This window comes from Carcharodon carcharias, chromosome 8 (genome assembly GCF_017639515.1).
Source record: "Carcharodon carcharias isolate sCarCar2 chromosome 8, sCarCar2.pri, whole genome shotgun sequence".
Taxonomy (NCBI): Eukaryota; Metazoa; Chordata; class Chondrichthyes; order Lamniformes; family Lamnidae; genus Carcharodon; species Carcharodon carcharias.
In genome coordinates this window covers 126255580-126276935 of record NC_054474.1, presented here as the reverse complement: position 1 = coordinate 126276935, position 21356 = coordinate 126255580, and the positions used below count along the sequence as shown (strand labels likewise).

The window sequence follows — 21356 nt, the reverse complement described above, 5'->3', positions numbered from 1 at the left end:
GAATGTTGTTGGAGCTGCACTCATCCAGGCAAGTGGACAGAATTCCATTACATTCTCCACTTGTGCCTTATAGACGATGGACAGGCTTTGGGGAGTCAGGTGGTGAGGTACTCGTCACAGATTTTCCAACCTCTGACCTGCTCTTGTAACCACAGTATTTATATGGCTAGTCCAGTTCGGTTTCTGGTCAATAGTAACCCCCAGGATGTTGATAGTGGGGGATTCAATGATGGTAATGCCTTTGAATGTCAAGTGGAGATGGTTAGATTCTCTCTTATTGAAAATGGTCATTGCCTGACACTTCTGTGGTGCGAATGTTACTTGCCACTTATCATCCCAAGCCTGGATATTGTCCAGGTCTTGCTGCTTCAGTATCTGAGGAGTCGCGAATGGTGTTGAACATTATGCAAACATCATCAATCATCCCCACTTCTAACCTTATGATGGAGGGAACGTCATTGATTAAGCAGCTGAAGATGGTCAGGCCTAGGACACTACCCTGAGGAACTCTTGCAGTGATGTCCTGGGACCAGGATAATTGACCTCTAACAACCACACCCATCTTCGTTTGTGCTAGGTATAACTCCAACCAGTGGTGAATTTTCCCCCAAGTCCCATTCACAGAATCACAGGGTGCAGAAGAGGCCTTTCGGCCCATCGAGTCTGCACCAACACGTGAGAAACACCTGACATACCTACCTAATCCCATTTGCCAGCACTTGGCCCATAGCCTTGAATGTTATGACGTGCCAAGTGCTCATCCAGGTACTTTTTAAAGGATGTGAGGCAGCCCGCCTCCACCACCCTCCCAGGCAGCGCATTCCAGACCCTCACCACCCTCTGGCTAAAAAAGCTTTTCCTCACATCCCCCATAAACCTCCTGCCCTTCACCTTGAACTTGTGTCCCCTCGTGACTGATCCTTCAACTAAGGGGAATAGCTGCTCCCTATCCACCCTGTCCATGCCCCATATAATCTTGTACACCTCGATCAGGTCGCCCCTCAGTCTTCTCTGTTCCTAAGAAAACATACCAAGTCTATCCAACCTCACTTCATAACTTAAAATGTTTCATCGCAGGCAAAATCCTGGTAAATCTCCTCTGCACCCCCTCCAGTGCAATCACATCCTTCCTATAATGTGGCGACCAGAACTGCACACAGTACTCCAGCTGTGGCCTCACCAAGGTTCTATACAACTCCAACATGACCTCCCTACTTTTGTAAGCTATGCCTCGATTGATAAAGGCAAGTGTCCCATATGCTTTTTTCACCACACCACTAACAGGCCCCTCCACCTTCAGAGATCTATGGACACACACGCCAAGGTCCCTTTGTTCCTCAGAACTTCCTAGTGTCATGTCGTTCATTGAATACTTCCTTGTCAAATTACTCCTTCCAAAGTGTATTGTCTCACACTTTTCGGGGTTAAATTCCATCTGCCACTTATCCGCCCATTTGACCATTCTGTCTACATCTTCCTGTAGCCCAAGATACTCAACCTCACTGTTAACCACCCAGCCAATCTTTGCACCATCCACAAACTTACTAATCTTAACCCCCACCTAGTCATCTATGTCATTTATATAAATGAAGAATAATAGGAGACCCAGCACAGATCCCTGTGGTACGCCACTGGACACGGGCTTCCAGTCACTAAAGCAGCCTTCTGTCATCACCGTCTGTCTCCAAAACTAAACCAATTTTATCAAATTACCCTGTATCCATGTGCATTTGCCTTCTTTATATGTCTCCCATGTGGGACCTTGTCAAAGGCTTTGCTGAAATCCACATAAACTACATCAACTGCACTACCCTCATCTACACACCTGGTCACCTCCTCAAAAAATTCAATCAAATTTGTTAGGCATGACCTCCCTCTGACAAAGCCATGCTGACCATCCCTAATCAAACCTTGCCTCTCCAAGTGGAGATAGGTTCTCTCCTTCAGGATTTCCTCCAATAGTTTCCCTAGCACTGACGTGAGACTCACTGGTCTGTAGTTCCCTGGCTTAACTCTACAACCCTTCTTAAATAGCAGAACCACAATAGCTGTTCTCCAGTCCTCTGGCACCTCCCCCGTGGCCAGAGAGGAATTAAAAATTTGGGTCAGAGCCCCTGCGATCTCCTCCCTTGCCTCCCTCAGCAGTTTGGGACAAAAATCATCCGGACCTGGAGATTTGTCCACTTTTAAGCCTGCCAACACCTCCAATACCTTGTCACTCCCTATATCATTTTGCTCAAGAACCTCGCAGTCTCTCTCCCCGAGTTCCACACCTTCATCATTCTCTTGAGTGAAGACAGATGTGAATTATCCGTTCAACACTCTAGCGATGCCCTCTGACTCCACCCATAGATTGCCCCCTTGGTCCATAATGGGTCCTACTCTTTCCTTGGTTATCCTTTTCCCATTGATATACTAATAGAATATCTTAGGATTTTCCCTACTTTTACCAGCCAGAGCTTTCTCATATCCCCTCTTTGCTCTCCTATTTGCTTTCTTTAGCTGTACCCTGCACTTACTGTACTCCACTAATGCCTACGCTGATTTGCTCCCCTTGTACCTGCTAAAAGCTTCTCTTTTCCTTCTCATCGTATCCTGAATATCGCTGGTCATCCATGGCTCTCTGGACTTGTTACTCCTTCCTATCATCCTAGAGGGAACATGTTTCTCTTTTGAACGCCCCCCCACTGCTCTTTTGTAGGTTTCCCCACAAGTAACTGTTCCCAGTCTACCTTGGCCAGATCCTGCCTTATTTTACTAAAATCCGCTCTCCCCCAATCCAAAACATTTTTTTGCAACTTATCGATTTCTTTGTCCATAACAAGCTTAAATTGTACCAAGTTGAGGTCGCTATCACTAAAATGCTCCCCTACCACCACCTCAGCCACCTGTCCGGGTTCATTCCCCAGAATTAGGTCCAGCATTGTGCTGTCCCTTGTTAGACCCTCTATATATTAACCTAAAAAGTTCTCCTGTACACATTTCAAGAAATCCACTCCATCCAAGCCCTTAACACTATGTCTATCCCAATTAATGTTGGGAAAGTTGAAATCACCTAATATAATAGCCCTAATAGCCCTATTGTTATTGTTTTTACACACCTCCGCGAATTGTGCACATATTTGCTCTTCAATTTCCCGCTGACTATCTGGGGATCTATAATAAACATCTAACAATGTGGCTGTTCCTTTTTTATTCCCAAGCTCTACCCACAAAGTTTCATTCGATGCCCCTTCCAAGATATCACCTCTCTTTACTGCAGTAACTGACTCCTTAACTAGTAATGCAATGCTTCCTTCTCTTTTAACCCCTCCCGTCTCTCCTGAATATCCTGGAATGTTGAGCTGCCAATCCTGCCCCTCCCTCAACCATGTCTATGTGATGGCCACTATATCACAATTCCACAGGTCAATCCTCACCCTTACCTCATCAGTTTTACCTGTAATACTCCTGGCATTAAAGTAGAGGCCATCCAGCCTTGTCTTACTCCCTTGAAACTTAATGTTCCCCCTGACTTGATTGCTTTACTGTATTATGACGTGTCCCTATTCTGCTAACATTCTGCTGAATTAGTTTAAACTCCTCCCACCAGCACTAGCAAACCCACCCGCAAGGATGTTAGTCTCACTCTGGTTCAGATGTAGACCATTCTGCTTGTACAGGTCCCACCTTCCTCAGAAATGGTCCCAGTGATCCAGGAATCTAAAACCCTCCCTCCTGCACCAACTCTTAAACCATGTATGCATCTGTGCTATTCTCCTATTTCTGTGCTCACTAGCATGTGGCACTGGGAGTAATCCAAAGATTACAACCCGAGAGGTCCTGCTTTTCAATCTACTGCCTAACTCCATGAATTCTTGATACAAGACCTCATACTTCTTTCTACCTATGTCATTGGTACCAACATGTACCATGACCTTTGCTTTATCACCCTCCCCCTTCAGGATGCCCTGCAGCCATTCAGTGACATCCCGGACCCTGGCACCAGGGAAGCAACACACCATCCTGGAATAATGTTGACAGCCACAGTAGCGCCTATCTGTTTCCCTGACTATAGAATCCCCTACTATTGCTCTTCCTCCCCTCCTGTACAGGCAGGCTGCTTATGGTGCCAGAAGCTTGGCTCTGTCTGTGCTCCCTGGAGGGACCAGCGCCCTCATCAACCTCCAAAATGGAATACCGATTTGCGAGCGGGACCCCAGGGGATTCCTGAACTACCTGCCTGTTTCTCTTGGACTGCCTGGTGGTCACCCATTCCCTTCCTTCAAGTCCCTTCAGCTGCAGTGTGACCAACTCTCTAAACGTGCTATCCGTCTGCTCTCAGACTTGTGGATGCTCCACAGTGTCCCCAGCCGCTGTTCCAGCCTTGAAACCTGAGCTTTCAGGGGCTGCAACTGGACACACTTCCTGCACACATGCTGGTCCCGGGCACTGGAAATGATCCCAGCTTCCCACAGGGAGCACGAGGAGCACATCACAGCTTTGAGCTCTCCTGCCATGACTTATCCCTTTAAATGAAATCTTTTAAATCAATTACTCTAGGGCCCTTCTTTCCTGATCCTCGTTACTACAGAATATACAAACTATAAACCACAAAAAGACCATAAACTATAAGCGATAAAAATAGTAAATACTTACCTGATCTTACCCACTACTTACCAGTCATTTCTCTCCCTTGTAGCCTCTACTGCTGCAGCAGGGCAAGACCACTCTCTGAAGATTTAAGAAGTTGGATAGCAAAGAAGAATGCAAAGAGCACCTCTTCCCCTCTGCACCGAATTCCCACGGTGCACCAAATTGCCAATACCCACACTCACTCTGGCTGTGTCTCACTCAGGATTAGGTCTCTCCCCTGCTCATGTGCAAGCTTGCTGATCGTGTGCTTCTAATAGTCCCTTTCTTAAATAGAGCTCCATTGATTCCAGTTTTACTAGGGGTCCTTGATGAATCTTTGGGTCATATGCTACCTTGATGCCAAAGGCTATGCAAGAGCTTAAGAAAAACCTGAATTGCTTTTTAATCTCCACATAATAGCACTTCACCCTGGCATAACACTTTGTAAGCAGGATTTGCAGAAACCAGCTAAAGTAGGAATAATAATTGTCAACAAAGAGTAATTTTTTATTCCCTAGCTTCTTAATGCCACCTCAGTTGGGATGAGGTGACTCAGCACAGACCAGGGAACAAACCTGGGACCTCATAAATTTACCATGCCTTGTCACCAGACCAACTGAGAAAACCCAAAGTTTGGAATAAAATTTGGGTTCAAATGTTCCCAAACTACAACGTTCCTGAATTTGGAACTCTCCTCTCCAACTTTCAGACAGTTGAATCATCCTAAATGCTCGATGGTAAATGCTAAATGCTTATCGATATGTTAACTGGTACCTCCCAGGTCTGTCTTGTTTTTGTTGGCGAGTGTGCCTGCATTGTGTATGTAACCTGCCACATACAACATCCCCAATGAAATTTGAATAACCAAACGAAAGGCGCAATAGAACGAGATAGCATGAAAGAGGCAGGAGACTGAGTAAGGCAGGGTGTGGCTTTACCTGTCCAAAGCAGTAGATCCAAGGCGCTGCTTGACGACATCACTGTTCAGCAGCAAGGTAGGACCTGAAATAAAACAACTGACTTAGTTTTACTTTTAATTAAATATATGGTGCACTAATTACTGCAGTAAGGATTCACACAGTGAAAAATGACCATAAATGTTTACACTACAATTGATCTGTGTGTAAATAAAAAGAACAAATGAAAAAGTTCAAATAGCTATCATTGGTATTGGGAAATTATTAATTCATCCAAAACTATCACCTCACTGCCTTTGGGGCTTTTTACGCAAAGTTGTGGCACTCAGGTAGCAAATTATGAAGTGTAGAAATTCAGGACATTTTGTACTGATAATGTGGTGTGCCACATCAAAATGACTTGCCCTATTCATTTCAATCATTGCAACTGTGTGAAAATCCTAAAACTCCCAAACAGACAGCACTGTGGGAGCCACAAGGACCATCATCTGGGTATGGGCAATAATTCTGACCTTGCTTGCAGTGTCCATAGCCCAGCAATGAATTTTAAGAAATGCATTACTGCCTCAAAATTGCATCATTATATTCCATATTAACAAGCACAGCATGGTGTATGTGTAAATATATATATATATATTATATATATATATATATATATATAAAATATGACAATGCCCTGTGAAACATCTTGAGATGTTTTACTATGTTAAAAGCACTATATAAATATAAGTTAGCGCACCGGAGGGAAAGGAAAGGAATAGAAAAGAAACAATCCAATTTATATTGCTCACACAATATTGCTCTCTCCACAGCTGCTGTCAGACCTGCTGAGTTTGTCCTGCATTTTCTGTTTTTGTTTCAGATTTTCAGCATCCACAGTATTTTGCTTTTATCTTACAGTTTATATTGCTGCTGCATATGTGGTCATGCTGGACACAGAATGTAAAACAAGTGGTCACCTCACACTCAACAAATGAAGATTACCCCACACCACCCATCACTTTTTTTTCTGTGGAGACTGCAAAACCTTTCCTTACTCTTGAACCCAGAACCACAGCTAAATTGTTGGAGGTTCACTCTCTCTTCAAACCAAGACACTCACCAAAAAAAGCATAAGAGACACAGAAACTGAACAGAGAAAACCAGAAATGAAACAAAAACTTGCATTTATATAGCACCTTTCACAACTTCAGGGCAGTTCAATGTGATTTACAGCTTGTAGTCTCTGCTGTAATATCGGAAATCCGGCAGCCAATTTATACACAGGAAGCTCCCACAAACAGCAACATGATAATGAACATATATCTATTTTTCTGATGTTGACTGAAGGATAAGTATTTGCCAGGACACTGGGACTAACTACGCTGCTCTTCTTCAAAATAGTGCATAGAATCTTTTACATCCACCAAAGAGGGCAGACAGGGCCTCGGTTTAATTTCTCATTTGAAAGATAGCAGAGTGTTGCCCCTCGGCATCCCGCTCAATTGTTAGCCTAGATTTTCATGCTCAAGTCTCTGGACTGGGACTTGAAGTCACAGTCTTCTGACTCAGAGGCAAGAGTGTTACTAACTGAGATATGACTGACATTAAGAGCTGTAATAAAAACAAAAAATGCTGGAAATACTCAGCAGGTCAGGCAGCACCTGTGGAGAGACAGAGTTAATGTTTCAAGTCAAGATGACCTTTCAGCAGAGCTGCACCTTTAGGCGTCAAGGGTGAACCAGGATCATGCACTTGTTTCCATCACCCACCCCCACTTCATTTGTTGAGTGTGAGAAGAGTTAAACAAACACAGGAATCATTCTGCTCCATTCTCGGCACCTCCAAAATCTAGTTACACCTCAATAGAGCCTTTGCTGCATACCAGGGTAATTACCCTCCTCCCTAGAGTATGGTGCATGGTGTGATGAAGGGAATGACAAGACTCCAGACAACTAATGATAGTGGATGCAAACTTTAGGGACCATCTCAGTGAAAGAATTATGTTAAACATTTATAAATCACTGGTTAGACCTCAACTGGAGTAGTGTGTCAAATTCTGCATATCATACTTCAGGGAGGATGACAAAGTCTTGGAGATGGTACCAGATTTACCAGAATGGTACAGGGATGACAGAGCTCAGTTCTACAGAGAGACTACTAAAGTTTATATTGTTCCCCTTAAGAACAGGAGAGATTTAAGAGGTGTTCAAAATTATGGCTTTGATTGCGTTGGTCCAGTGGCAGAAGGGTGGCTAACCAAAGGACACAAATTTAAGATAACTGACAGAATACCCAGACAACATAAGATAATTTTTTTACACAGCAAGTTATCATCATCTGGAATATGCTGTCTGAAAGGGTGATGGAAGATGACTCAATGATAATTGGATATAAATACTTGAACAGGAGAAGTTGCAGGTTACAGGGAAAGAGAAATGGAATGAGAACAATCGGGTAATTCTTTCAAAGAACCGTTCAGATCCGTTGGGTCGGACAGCTTCCTCTGATGCATATTTCTATGAATTAGGGCTAGGTATATCACAAGTGGAGACAATGAGTTATTTTTATTTAGGAATCATAGTTACAAGGATAATTAACCAATAGGCCAACACAGCTCACTTGATCTACACCTGGAAACATCAGCTCACAAACTACTAATCTTCTGCCCAGGAATTTTTGGATTCAATGGTCATTATAGAGGAACATAAGGTAATGAACAGGATTGATAATGTTAACCTTGGCTATTTAGAACTGAATTAAAATGGTGGGAGACACAGGGTCAAACAAACAAAAATTAAATTAGGATTAATGTCAGGAAGTGAACATTTGAAAGAGAATTCTGGGCAAAACTATGGAAGCTTAAACCCTGAAATTATTTAAAAACCAAGTTGGATAATGTGACAGGGGGACTGTAAGCTCTGAAAAGATGAGGTAAGGGGGACAATTACCTTTGTGAAATACTATAACTATTGGAAATCTCACGAGAAGCATATGCATAAAGCAGACATATCTTGTCTGCAAAACACAGTTCCAGATAATTTACCAGTGATTTGCACAGCACCATAGGATAGAAAAACAGCAAGTACATTTCTTCATAGTGAAAGAAGTAATACAATGATGAAAAAGTGCATCATAGAATAATCTATGAATAATGCAGATGTCATTGAGTAGATAGAAGGCATGGTGCATATCGGTTTCTGATCTCCTCAGTGATCAGTAAGAGCAGAGATACTATTTTGGATCACAGGTGATTCAATGGTGGAATGAATGGGTGAGAATTCTCTCCCATGGGGTCTTCACATGCCACATCTACAATCTCAGCCAGGAGGATTAGAGGGAGATATTTCTCTGAAGGCTCCTTATTGCATAGTCAGGTAGGTAGTTTGTGGTCTGAGTGAGGAATGAGTTTCCTGATAAAAAAAATCACTTGCTATTGGGTTCTTATCAGCCAGATTCATCAAAACAATGCATCACAGCTATCAGGAGCATACTACAGCTTAAAGATCACAGTAATGATAAATGACGACTTGCCCAGGGGTAAAAATGTATTGCCCTAGGCTGAAGCAGTAACTTTTAGACTTTACCTCTGGGAGAAGGTAGAACTATTGCTGGGCAATACAACTTTGGGGCTGCATAGTACCGCTGTAACATTACAAACCCAGCATTCCCAGTGCAATAATACAATCCCTCTTAATCCATTAACAAAATCATTGGCCCATAAAAATGAGGGCTGAGAACTCTGCTGTTGGCCAAGGGATGTGACGGCACAAAGAGTTCTCACTCCCAAGCCTGATCTGAGCCATGCCAAGTACAGGTTGTGATATCTTCCCACAAAGGGTGGGTAAATTGGACAGGAGTTGACCTGTCCATCTGGCAACTTGATCCTCTCAGTAATCAAGTGAAAAGTGGTGGCAGGACAGGGTGGGGCCCCAAAACAGAATGAAGAGAGACACATGGAACCACCAACTCTCAACAGTAGAGATGTAAGTCCAGATGCAAATGGTCAAAGCATGTGGTTTCTGTTAACGATGATACATCATTCCTACGGTTCAAGACATTGCTAGTGCTGCTTATCTCAATGCAATACAGAGGGCGCATTTCCATAATGATCATACTGATTGCCAAACTAATTTCAACTAACTCTTGATTGCAGCCTCTTTATATCTTTTTGCAAAGTGTAATTAAATATATTTCAAAAACAAACAAGAGTAACAAAAACAAACACTGCAGATTATAGAGCTGCCGATGTACAACAATTTTATTTTTAATAAGATGATAATTTGCCCGTTTGGAGAATGTGGTTTTTACAGAAAAGAGCTGCAAAAGAGGGGGAAAAACTCTGATTTTCTCCCCTTCTCAATTACTCAAATATGAAATATTCATTTATTCTTACTGAATCCCTTCAGCATGGAGCAGGAATACATTAAAAAAACAGTATAATAAAGACTAATGAATGCAAGATGCATTAACCGGCTATTAAGCTATTTGAAGACAGCTCTGTCATGCCTGCCTCAGTTCAAATGGCAGTGCTTACTGGCAACCTGCCTTACATATTATCAATTAAATTGAGAAGCTATGGCTTAGTTTATCTTCAGTGAGCTTTAAAAGTACCATTCCACAGATGAGGGATGGCTCCCCACATCTGCTGCTAAACTTGATCTAAACCTTACATGCAAGTACAGCAAGCAATTAGGAAGGCAAATGGTATTTTAACTTTGCTATAATTGGGTTTGGAGTATAAGAGCAAAGAAGTCTTACTAATTATACAGTGTATTGGTGAGGCCAATACTAGAGTATAGTGTGCAGTTTTGATGTCCTTACCCAAGGAAGGGAGTACTTGCCCTAGAGAGTACAAAGGTTCACCAGACTGGTTCCTGGGATAAGGGGCTGAGTAGACTTTATTCTACATTCCTTGGAGTTTAGAAGACCGACAGGCAGGCCCACTGAAATGTATAACATTCTTAAAGGGCCTTGACAGGGCTGTTGCTGCAAGAATGTTTCCCCTAATTGGGGAATCTAGAATACTGAATTACAACACCAAAATAAGGGGCTGGCCATTTTGGACAAGATGACTTCACTCAAAGGATTGTGAATCATTCGAATTTTCTATCCCAAATCTCTGGATGTTCAGTTGTTGAGTATATTCAAGGAAGAGGTCAATAGATTTTTGAGTACCAAGGGATAATGGGATAGTGCAGAAAGGTGGAATTGTATTAAAAGATCAGCTGTAATCTAGTTGAATGGTGGAGCAGGTTTAAAGGTTCAAATGGCCTACTTCAGCACCTATTCTGATGTCTTCATGACTCTCATTCTAATATCAAAATCATTGGCCCATCAAAATGTGAGTCTACAATTCTGTCACTGAGTAAGGGAACCAGAATTAAAGAAAGACAGACTTGCATTTCTCTAGTACATTTTACAACCTCAATATGTTCCATGGCGTTTTACAGCCAATTAAGTAGTTCTTGGAAATGTAGTCACTGTTGCACTAAAGGAAATATGCTTGCCCCTTACAAGTGCTGTGAATCATTTAAGTTCATGAGAGAGGGCTGTTAAGTCTGACACCCAAAAAATTCATTATGATTTCTTTACTCTTGTACAATACACTCCTACTAACAAAACCCAAAAAGCCACTGGCCTTTTTATGGTTTTAGTCATCTGCACTTGAACATTCAAAGAATTCTGTATTTGGAGAATCTTTCCATCCACACCCTTCAGCATCTTGCCACTGAGTATATACTCCCATACCATGAGTTCCCTCCCAAAATGTATTAACTAACACTTGCTTGCCAATTCTGCTAACCCATTTCAGTCTCCCTGAAGTTTTTAACAGTTCTCCTTGCTGTTTGCCAAAATAACTATTTGCGTCATCAGCAACTTTGAAAGTGCGTTTTATTTAAATTCATTCATTTATTGCCCATCCTTAACTGTCCTTTAGAGGGTGACGGTGTGCCACCTTCTTGGAAAACAACAAAGCTTAAGAGGGCAGTTAAGAGACAGCCACACTGCTATGGATCTGGGGTTACATGCAGTCCAGAATGGGTAAGAATGTTAGACTTCCTTCTCTGAGGGACATTCATGTGCCAGATGGGTTTCACAACAAGCTGGCAGTTTCATGATCATCATTCCTGAGACTATCTTTTTATTTCGGATCTAATTAATTGAATTTAAATTTCCCTAGCTGCTGTGATGGGATTTGAACTCATGTCTCCAGAACATCAGTCTAGTGTTAGGGTTACTAGTCCAGTAATATTACCACTACATTACCGTCCACCAGCCCAAGTTCAAACCATGTTCATATACTGAGGACAAAAAATGAATCCAGCGCCGACTCCTGAGGTATAATGCTTCCAGCCCTTTCCTCAGCTGAGCAACACTCATTTACTCTAACTCTGTTTCCTGTCCATCAACAAACTCTCCATGTAGCCACATTTCCTCTTGTACCATATGCCTACATTTTTCTCACTGGCTTCTCCAGCTATCTTATTGAAAATCCATATATACTGCACCTACAGCATTCCTGTAAATATGGTGAGATGGAGAGACACGAGAGGAGGCTTGCATAGAGCATAAACAACATCTTAGACCACTTGAACCTAATAGACCATTTTGGTGCTGAAACTTCTACATAATTCTTTATATCCAATCAATTAAATCATTCCTCTTGCATAATTTCCCCTAATAATTCCCCCCATATCATTCTTCCTGTAGAACATACTCCAGTATAATTCCAGATGCATGATATTCCCCTGTTCAATCCTTGGAAAAGCAAGCAGTCAAAAGGACAAAAAATAGAATCAGCCAGTGCTGGGTAGGTCAGGACCTAAAACTTGACAATACTCTGACATTCACATCTATGTATGTGTCAAATATGCTGGATGGTGCTTTAAATTGGATCAAATTAATTAAATTAAAATCTAATTTAAAATCTAACTAAGTTTGGGATGAGTTCTCTGTATCTAATTGCACCAAATGAATTGCTAAGAAGGGATGTCAGTGGTCAGCAATAGCTTTGCAACAGCTAAAACACACAAAATTGACAAATGGAAAACAGACCCTGTGTGTTAGTTGCATTCAGCTTTACTATCTTTAGTGTCTGTCAAAGGCAGTGCCTTGCAAGGTAAAAGCAATCCTTGAATTTGGTGTTTTGTGCTGCAATTCTTTTCAAGCATCTCATAGGCTCCAAAGCACACAAGCAAAAAGCCCACAAAAGCAAAATGTTCAGACAATAGGGCAGGTCCCAGTGTGCACAGAAGTCATGGTCATTCAGAAAGACTGAGAGAAAAGGAGGAATTGGCTTTGCTGGAGGTGGAGTGGGGAGGCAGGGAAGATCTCCTGTGTTTATCATGGCCAACATTGTCATAGTTGGAAACAAAAAAAAACAGCTTGGGATATTTATTGACTTGAAGTTATCACCATGAGTTTAAATTTGAAATTCTAATTAGTGTTAAAACAACTTACATTTCTTTTACATTTCTCATATTGAGGGATATCTTGGAGCATAGGGCAATGGGCAAAGTGGGAGAGAGGGAAATGGGTGGTTCAGAGGGGGCCAAAGACACAGATCTTTAGTAAGCTTTTGGCATTTTTGAGAGGAAGGGTAAAATGGGTGTGCTGAGAGATGAAGTTCCAGAGAGTTGGGGCACAGTGGGGCTACTGTTCAGCTGTAACAATACTCAAGAACATTGATATCATGAGGGTCAAAGCAGGTTATTCTTTCGGCAGCCCTACCACCGGACTTAATAACCCCACCAAGGATGCAGTGCACACAATCTCCAGGGTGCATTCCAGCATCTCACTTTAACATCACCTCAGTCTTCTCTGATCTCCACTAAGGTCATGGAACCACCATCCCCAAATTACATTAAAATCTTGGTTTGGACATATATTGCCATTGTTGAATCAATATCCTGGAATTTCCAACTGAACCGTGTTGTGAGAGAACTAGTAGCCTGAGGAAAACAGCAGTTTAAAAAGTAAGGCATGACCTCCTCAGAGCATTAAATGCAGTCTCGCCAGTGTCACCCAAGTACCAAGAACAAAGTTTAGAAAAGAAAATGGCTGTTGATCATCGAATAAAGCACAAAAATATAACTTTTAAGGGAAAAGTTTTCCTTTAACTTCCTGCTTGCTACTGTATTTAAATTCCCATGGGACTAGGGACAGCCTATTTTACAGAACATAAATGAAGTACTAAAATAACAAAAAAGAGTTCAATAAAATCACCTGGGATCCGACATTGGGGCAAACAACTTTGTTTTTTGAACATCACTGTGATAAAAATGAAGTATGCTTATCTAAGATTCAGCATGACTTCTTTAATTCCATTACAACACAGGAGGATTTTTCTTTTAAAGAAGCTTCCTTCACAAGAAACATGATGCTCATTTTTGTCTCGGCTAGGCATCTGAAGGAAGAGGCCATGTTGTTCAACTATTTGAACAAAATTCGCAAGGTGCTTATATGTGCTTGAGTTAACAATTATTTAAATTTGTTTGGTCACGATCATTTTCGGCAAAGTACTTCTCACCTAGGTTGATTAAAATTGAAAAGTTTGTCTGAAGTTTTCAGGGGTCGGCAGGTCAGATACCTTCCATAGAAAGTGAGCGAAGAAAAGAATCACCACATAAAAATAGTTCAGTGCAATAGACATGAATATTTATGTTCTTATTTGAGAAATAATAGATGAGCTTAACATCTATCATATAAGCTGTACTGTGTCATTCGCTTGTACTGCTTAATAAACTTGCTTGGCAGTTAAAGCTTAAATCAAAGTCTAACTTGGCAAGAACAACTTGCATTTATATAGCATCTTCGACATAATAAAAATGTCCGAAGTGCTTCACAGGAGGGTTACCAGACAAAATTTGACAATGTTGTCACTGTTAATGACAATATTCATTAATAGCTGAATGACATTACTCAACTGGCTACTGAAAGCAAGATGGATCACATGATAAAACTGATCAGCTAAAACAAAGTAAAAACAGTTCTCTATTAGATCTCCAGGCATATTACAAATTGACTTGGACATAAGGGCACATAGGTGACATAGTGAGTTCAGACATTCCCTCTCCAAATACAAAATACCTGGATTTAAAACAAACATAACAATCACAATACAGTCATATCTGTGGAGTTTATTATCTCCGGTAACAGGCAGTGGAGTGAAATCTTACTGCGGCTTAGATCAAGTGGGCTTACACACATGTTCCAACCTGCGCCGCATGCCCTGCATCGCAGGTTGCACCAGGGACATAAAAAGTGTGGGAAAAGGCAGCATGGAACTGTGCAGCTCTCCAGGCAACACTAAGACAGATGGGTGAAGTAAGGAAAGGAGAGGGAAAATATGAGATATGTAGATATGAAATAAAGTTGGTGATAATATTTTAACATTAGAATTGATTGGAATTAGGCTGCTTGGTGTTTCGAATCAGCTTGTAACAAGAGAAATGCAATTAAGGCCTGAACTTTGAACTGCTTACTCATAGGACCACTCAATAAAAGATCAGAAGTCCCCTATAAAGTTGCTGATGGGCATATGAAACTGCAAGGCACTGAGATTGCAGACATCTGAACTGCCTCCACCCTTGCTTCCATACATATCAGCACATTGTGGGAATTAGATTGCTTTGCAAAACTAGGCCAAACAATAATGCAGGGCTGGCTTGTTCACCTTTCTATACCACTGCCCCCCCACCCCACTTTGCTGTTGGACCTCTTCACAATTTTCAATCATGGCAGCAAGAAAGAGTGAACAATGTTACACAAAGAGAATAGTTCACAAACAGCTCACTCATGCACAATTTTTATAAGGCTAAAAAAAGGAGAAACAGGTGAGAAAGTGAGGAAGAAAATGGTACTGCTGCAACCCAAGGGAACGAGAACCTGGGGGAAGATCCATAAAGATTTGAGATGAGTTTTTGGGGATTTTGGAGGGTTTCCAGAAAGGCCCAGCAACACCAGGTGCTTCAAATAGCACAAAACTCACTTTGGTTTGTGATCCCTACCACCCGTTGCTGGGTCAAAATCCTGGGATTCCCTTCCTAATAGCATTGTGGGTGTACCTACACCACAGAGCGCAGTGGTTCAGGAAGACAACTCACCACCAGCTTCTCAAGGGCAATTAGCGATGGGCAACAAATGCTGGCCTAGCCAGTGAAGCCAACATTCCATGAAAGAATAAAAAAAAGCAGATTCACAGGAACACTATCACATGCAAGTTCCACTCCAAGCAACACACCAGCCTGACTTGGAACTGTTTTGCTGTTTCTTCACTGTTGCTGGGTCAAAATGCTGGAACTCTCTTCCTAACAGCACTTTGGACGTCCCTACACCACATGGACTGCAATAATTCAAGAAAGCAGCTCACTACCACCTTGTGAAGGGCAATTATGAATGGACAATAAATGCTGCCTCTGCCACATCCAGTGAACAAAAAAAAATCAAGGGCAACATTTTGACTGAGGTGTGAGGCAACCAAAGCACTTACTGTACATGCTCAAAAGCTCAAGAAACTGCATAGGTGCAGAGATGGATATTGAAAGAAAGGATGGAGATATGGATCTGGAGCATGCCCTTGTGAATTTAGCAGGGAGACTGTGCACTTTGGAGACCAACTTAGAATAAATAGAATGAAGTGTTTGCTGGATGGTGTCCCATAACACATCATTGGATAATGGCCCATTAAGTTGTACATGGAGGGTGAACACATGAGTGAACATTAAAAGATCTGAAGCTTGTTCCAATCTAATTTTACAGAGATCGCAGGGAGGAGAAATATCACAGCAGGTCTAAAGCGGCAATGGAATCTTAATTATCAGTGCCATTTAACCAATTACAAAAGCTGTGCACTTTTTAATAAAAGCAAAGTGTCGATCCCATTAAACTCAGTTGTATTGCAGAGCCAAATAATTTACAAAGAAGATGATATATAGTAGTTAACAATTTAGCAAGTTGTGGACACTATAAATTGAAAACCTAGTTTTAAACAGGGGGTTAAACCAGAGGGTTAGTACTGACCGATTTAATATTACAAGCAGCCAGGTGACATTATTTGCTTTAGCAGCTGCCTGGAAGTGAAAAAGAACAGAAACAATCCCATTAAAAAAAAATCTTTAATCACAATAATCCAATTTTGTGCAACACCACTGGATGCAACAAACCCTGATCCAATTTTCCATCTCTCATTTTCTCAGCCATGCACACACATGCTACCTGTGCATAATAATGTCACAAAATTAACACTATACTGCTGCATCACAACAATGTTACCCACAGCCATCAGCCGGAGACTCAAACTGTTTTAATCTAATTCACATGGTAAATATACTATGTGATGTGGCACTGAGCTGTTCTGACCAGGAAGGTCCCGGGTTCCATTGCTGACCTACGCTGAATTCAGTTAAGGAGGCATCAGACCACAGTCCCTCAAAGGTTCAGGGAGCAGGGAGCGAATTACACTCCCAAACACAACTAGAGCATCTTCACACGTGGCCATCAGTTGAAGACAGGATGAAGCTCAACTGTAATGGTGCCATTCCCCAGCTCCTCTCTTCTGGTCCCTCTTTTCTCATCCTGCACCTCACTGGTTTTCCTCCCTCTTCCCCACACACAATGCCAGTTCCCCTCCCCTCACTTTATAATCCTACTCCTCTTTCATCCTCATCCACATCCCTCATACCCAATCGCCCTCCAAGCTTCCCAGGCACCCACATCCGATAGTTGAACAGCTGGCCTTGAGGAGATGATGGGAGACAATTGGGAAGGTGAAAAGAGATCGCTCTACAATGCACCACTAAAAAGGAAATGGACGTTTGAACAAAACAAATTCCAAGTGTTTCCATCCTGCTGCTGTGACTAAAATCATTGACTGTAAAAGCAGAAGAAAGCAGGTGTGTGTTTGAAGATTATGAAACTCAAAACAAATTTCAGAAATGCACATTAGCTATGTGCGTCTTTCAGGGTAATGTCATTACACTCCGGCTGAAATGGAGTATACCATGATGACCGTCGTCAATCTTACCAGCCCCAGGTATCCAAAAAATATTTCCACACACCAGTAGGTCAGCCTGCTTCCTGGTTATTAATGATACTATTGCATGTAAAACAATAAATAAGCACTGGGAAAACAAGGTCAATTCTAATGAAAATCTCATCTCAGGACAAAAGTGATAACAATAAACCAATTTGCCTTTGTGGCTTTCAGCTTCCTCTGCACTATTATTTATACTTGACATGAAATGTAAGGATAATCAAAAAATTATTTCTTGATCAATCGTGATAAAGATAGTAGCTGTGGCAGAGTTTATATAGAAAAATGAATACTCTTCCACATTATGTTATAGAATTATACAGCACAAGGCCATTTGGCCCATTGATATCAATTTTTAAAAAATTCTTTCACAGGATGTGGGCGTCCAGCATTTATTGCCCACCCCTCATAGCCCTTGAACATAGTGGGTTGTTAGGCCATTTCAGAGGGTGGTTAAGAGTCAACCACTTTGCTGTGGATCTGTCATGTGTAGGCCAGACCAGGTAAGAATTGCAGATTTCCTCCCCTAAAGAGCATTAGTGAAATATGGGTGCGAGAACATTGGAGGCTTTGGCGTGCGAGAACGGTGGATCCAGGGTCAACAATGGTTCCATGGTCACCATTACTGAGGCTAGCTTCATATTCTAGATTTATTAATTGAGATTAAATTCTGCCAGCTGCCGTGGAACCTATGTCCCCCCAAATATTGGCCCAGACCTCTGGATTGCTAGTCCGATGACATTATGACTATGCTACTGTCTCCCCCAATTGGTTTTACTCCCCTGCTCTTTCCCCACAGCCCTGAAATAATTTCACTTTTAAGTGTTCATCAAATTCCCTTTTGAACGTTACTATTCACCACCCTTTCAAGCATTGCATTCCAGATTGTGACAACTTGCTGAATAAAAGAAAAATATATTACTTGCTTTTTTGCCAATTATCTTAAATTTATGGTCTCAGGTTACCAACCCTGCTTCATGGAAATCTACTCTATTAAAAACCCCTCAAAATTTGGACATCTAATTAAATCACACCTTAACCTTCTTTGCTCCAAGGACAATGTCAGTCTCCATAGTCTCTCTCTTATTATAGATAGGATACTACAAGTAATATTCTATGATTTAACGTAGACTATGTTCTGACAATAAGCCATTGTGTATCTCTGTCATCCCTGGAGGCCATAATCTACTGCACTTAGGGTATCTCCGACATTTGGGCTGAATTGCCTGTTTCTGTGCTGTAAATTTGATGTAATTACGTGCCACTGCTTTTCAGCAAAAACAATGACTGCCTTGTGCCAGCCTTTCACCTTGATTCAATACTGGGCTGGGGTGAGAAGGCTTGTATAAGAGCAGTGTAGGAAATTAACACCGCACTTCCCCCAAAACCCGCAGCCCCAAACTACACATATCCTGAGCTTGTGTTGACACCCTTGGAATCCTGAGACTTCTTGACATAAACATGAAAACATGTAAAAATTTTATGCTCAAGTTATTCCATCCTGAATGACTTGTTTTATAGTTCTTATGCTCCATGCAGTGACAATGGGCAGGCAGATTATCACTGGGTCAACTGATGGTCGATGTCACCAGAGCTTAGTCTGTAACTATAGATCTCGTGATTTCACCAAGTTTTCTATAGGGATATGGGGAGTGGACAGCAATGGAAGAACCTTGGTTACACAAATAGATAGAATAGAAATGAGTGAGAGGGACAGAAGTGAACCAGGAGCAGAGATTAGCAGTGATGAAAGAATGATAGGCACAATGAACAGAGGAAGAGAGCAGCTCAAGAGAGATACATGAAAGAATAAAACATCCATGAGAGTAAAATAAAAGATATTTGTTAAACAAACTGGGGCAACGGTTCATGCATACCAAATCTGTGCAAAACAGCACAAGACATTATCTAGCAGGATAACCAACAGCTCTTCATTCATTTTAAGTTTTGCACACCAACAATGTGACAGCCTTTGACTTGAAAGCAGTAATGCAAGGAAAAGTTATAATTTCTTTAAAATGTATGTGGAATCTGTAATTGTTTTTAAGAATGTTTGAAAAGAGTTTTTAAGAGTTTACAAGAATTGCAAAGGGATCAATTGTAATGCTGTGAATAAGATGAAATGCTGGTCCATATGATTTAGCATCGCTTAATCTGGAAGCAGTACCAAAAGGAAGGAAAATAACATACGAAAGTCATCTGGCTTGCAGACACAAAGGAGACCTGGGGGCAGAAGGCGATCAGTGCACAGGTGCAGGAGCTCTTGAAGGCATTGTGCATGAAGGCTAAAAAGGTCTGAACCTGGAAGGCTGTGTGAATAGCACAGGGGCTCTAAACAGCTGTGTGTTTTACCAGAAGTGGCTAAACCATGAACTAGGGACATTATTACGTGGTTGGTTGAAAAGGAATTCTGGAGAGCTATACCATCAGAATTGTTGTGACCCGAGGAAGGCAGGGCTCACAGAAGTGTGCCTTGTTGATGATAATTATACGGGTGAAACTCAAAGGTGAAAGCTGTTGTCAGACAGAACTTCTAAACCACCCTGCATTAATAAAGAACAGCATATTGTGGGACCGTGTAGCTATGTAATGTCACACATGAAAAGGGGAATGTACGTGGTTGTGTAAGTTGTATTGACTAAAGTGAAATTTACTTTTTTTTAAAGTATCATTTTCCTGTTAATTCATGTTTAATTTCCGTTGGTTCTGATTTGTGTTAAAGTAGAAGTTACTAAAGGTCAAATCTTGTTGGTAATTTCTTCATTTTGGGGGCTGTTTGGTAGCTTTGTTTATTTTGGTTTACAATCCTAGGGATTGTAACAACAGCTTCATCGTTCTCGCATGCCAAAGCCTCCACCATTCTCATACGCCAATTGCACACTACCATTCTCTCACCAATGGTTTCATCATTCTTGTACATCCTGGTACAATCCACATTAGCACACCAGATGCATTCAGTGCAATGGTGAAAATTCAGATCAACATTCAGGTAATCTCCAATATGTTCCTCTCTCCAATTTTTATTCCCCACCCTCTCCAAGATGCAGCCTCATCCTGTGGTTATGTTTCATGAGCACTCTTAACCCTTTGCTACCTCAAAGTGACAATTATTCATGTGTAAGGCTAGATGATAAGGGTCAATAGGTTATTCAACCTCACTGCATCAATACAACTTATTAAATTATTAAATAGCATATTTAACTCAGTAAAATATCACAACGGGCTTTACAGGAGCATTAGCAAAGTTTGATACCAACCCGTTTAAGTAGATATTGGGTCCAATGACCAAAAGCTTGGTCAGAGAGGATGGTTTACAGAGGAAAAAGAGGTAGAGAGGTTGAAGAAAGAAAATCTAGAGCTCAGTGCCTCAGCAGCTGATGGAAAATAAAAGTTTCTGGAGAGATTTAGAGGAGCACAGATATCTCGGAGGGTTATGGATCTGAAGGAGTTTAGAGATAGGGAAGAGCGAGGCCATGGAGAGATTTGAAAACATGGGTGAAAACTTACAAAATTGAGGCATTGATTAAATAGGAGCCAATATAGATCAGCATCATAGGGTGATGGGTGAACAGGACTTGATGCAAGTAAAGATATGGACAGCAAAGCTTCAGATGAGTTCAAGTTTATGGAAAGTAGAATGGGGAAACAGACTAGGAGTGCATTGGAATAATTAAACCTAGAGGTAACGAAGGCAGGGGTGGAGGTGGGCGATGTTACTGTGGTGGAAAGAGGCAGTCTTAGTGATGGCATGGATATGTGGTTGGAATCAGAAGCTGGTCCTGTTCTTGTCTGACATCAACAAGCACACA

The 21356-nt window shown here is 41.5% G+C and overlaps 1 protein-coding gene across 3 annotated transcripts in view; it reads right to left on the bottom strand.

The window, feature by feature from the left end:
• The window catches only part of pnpla7b (patatin-like phospholipase domain containing 7b), a 395228-nt gene that overhangs the window by 128436 nt on the left and 245436 nt on the right, over positions 1-21356 (bottom strand). For all 3 annotated transcript variants that reach the window (XM_041193028.1, XM_041193027.1, XM_041193030.1), the window contains one exon: positions 5553-5616. In XM_041193028.1, coding sequence (XP_041048962.1) covers positions 5553-5616 — 64 coding nt within the window. The remainder of the gene's footprint in view (positions 1-5552; positions 5617-21356) is intronic.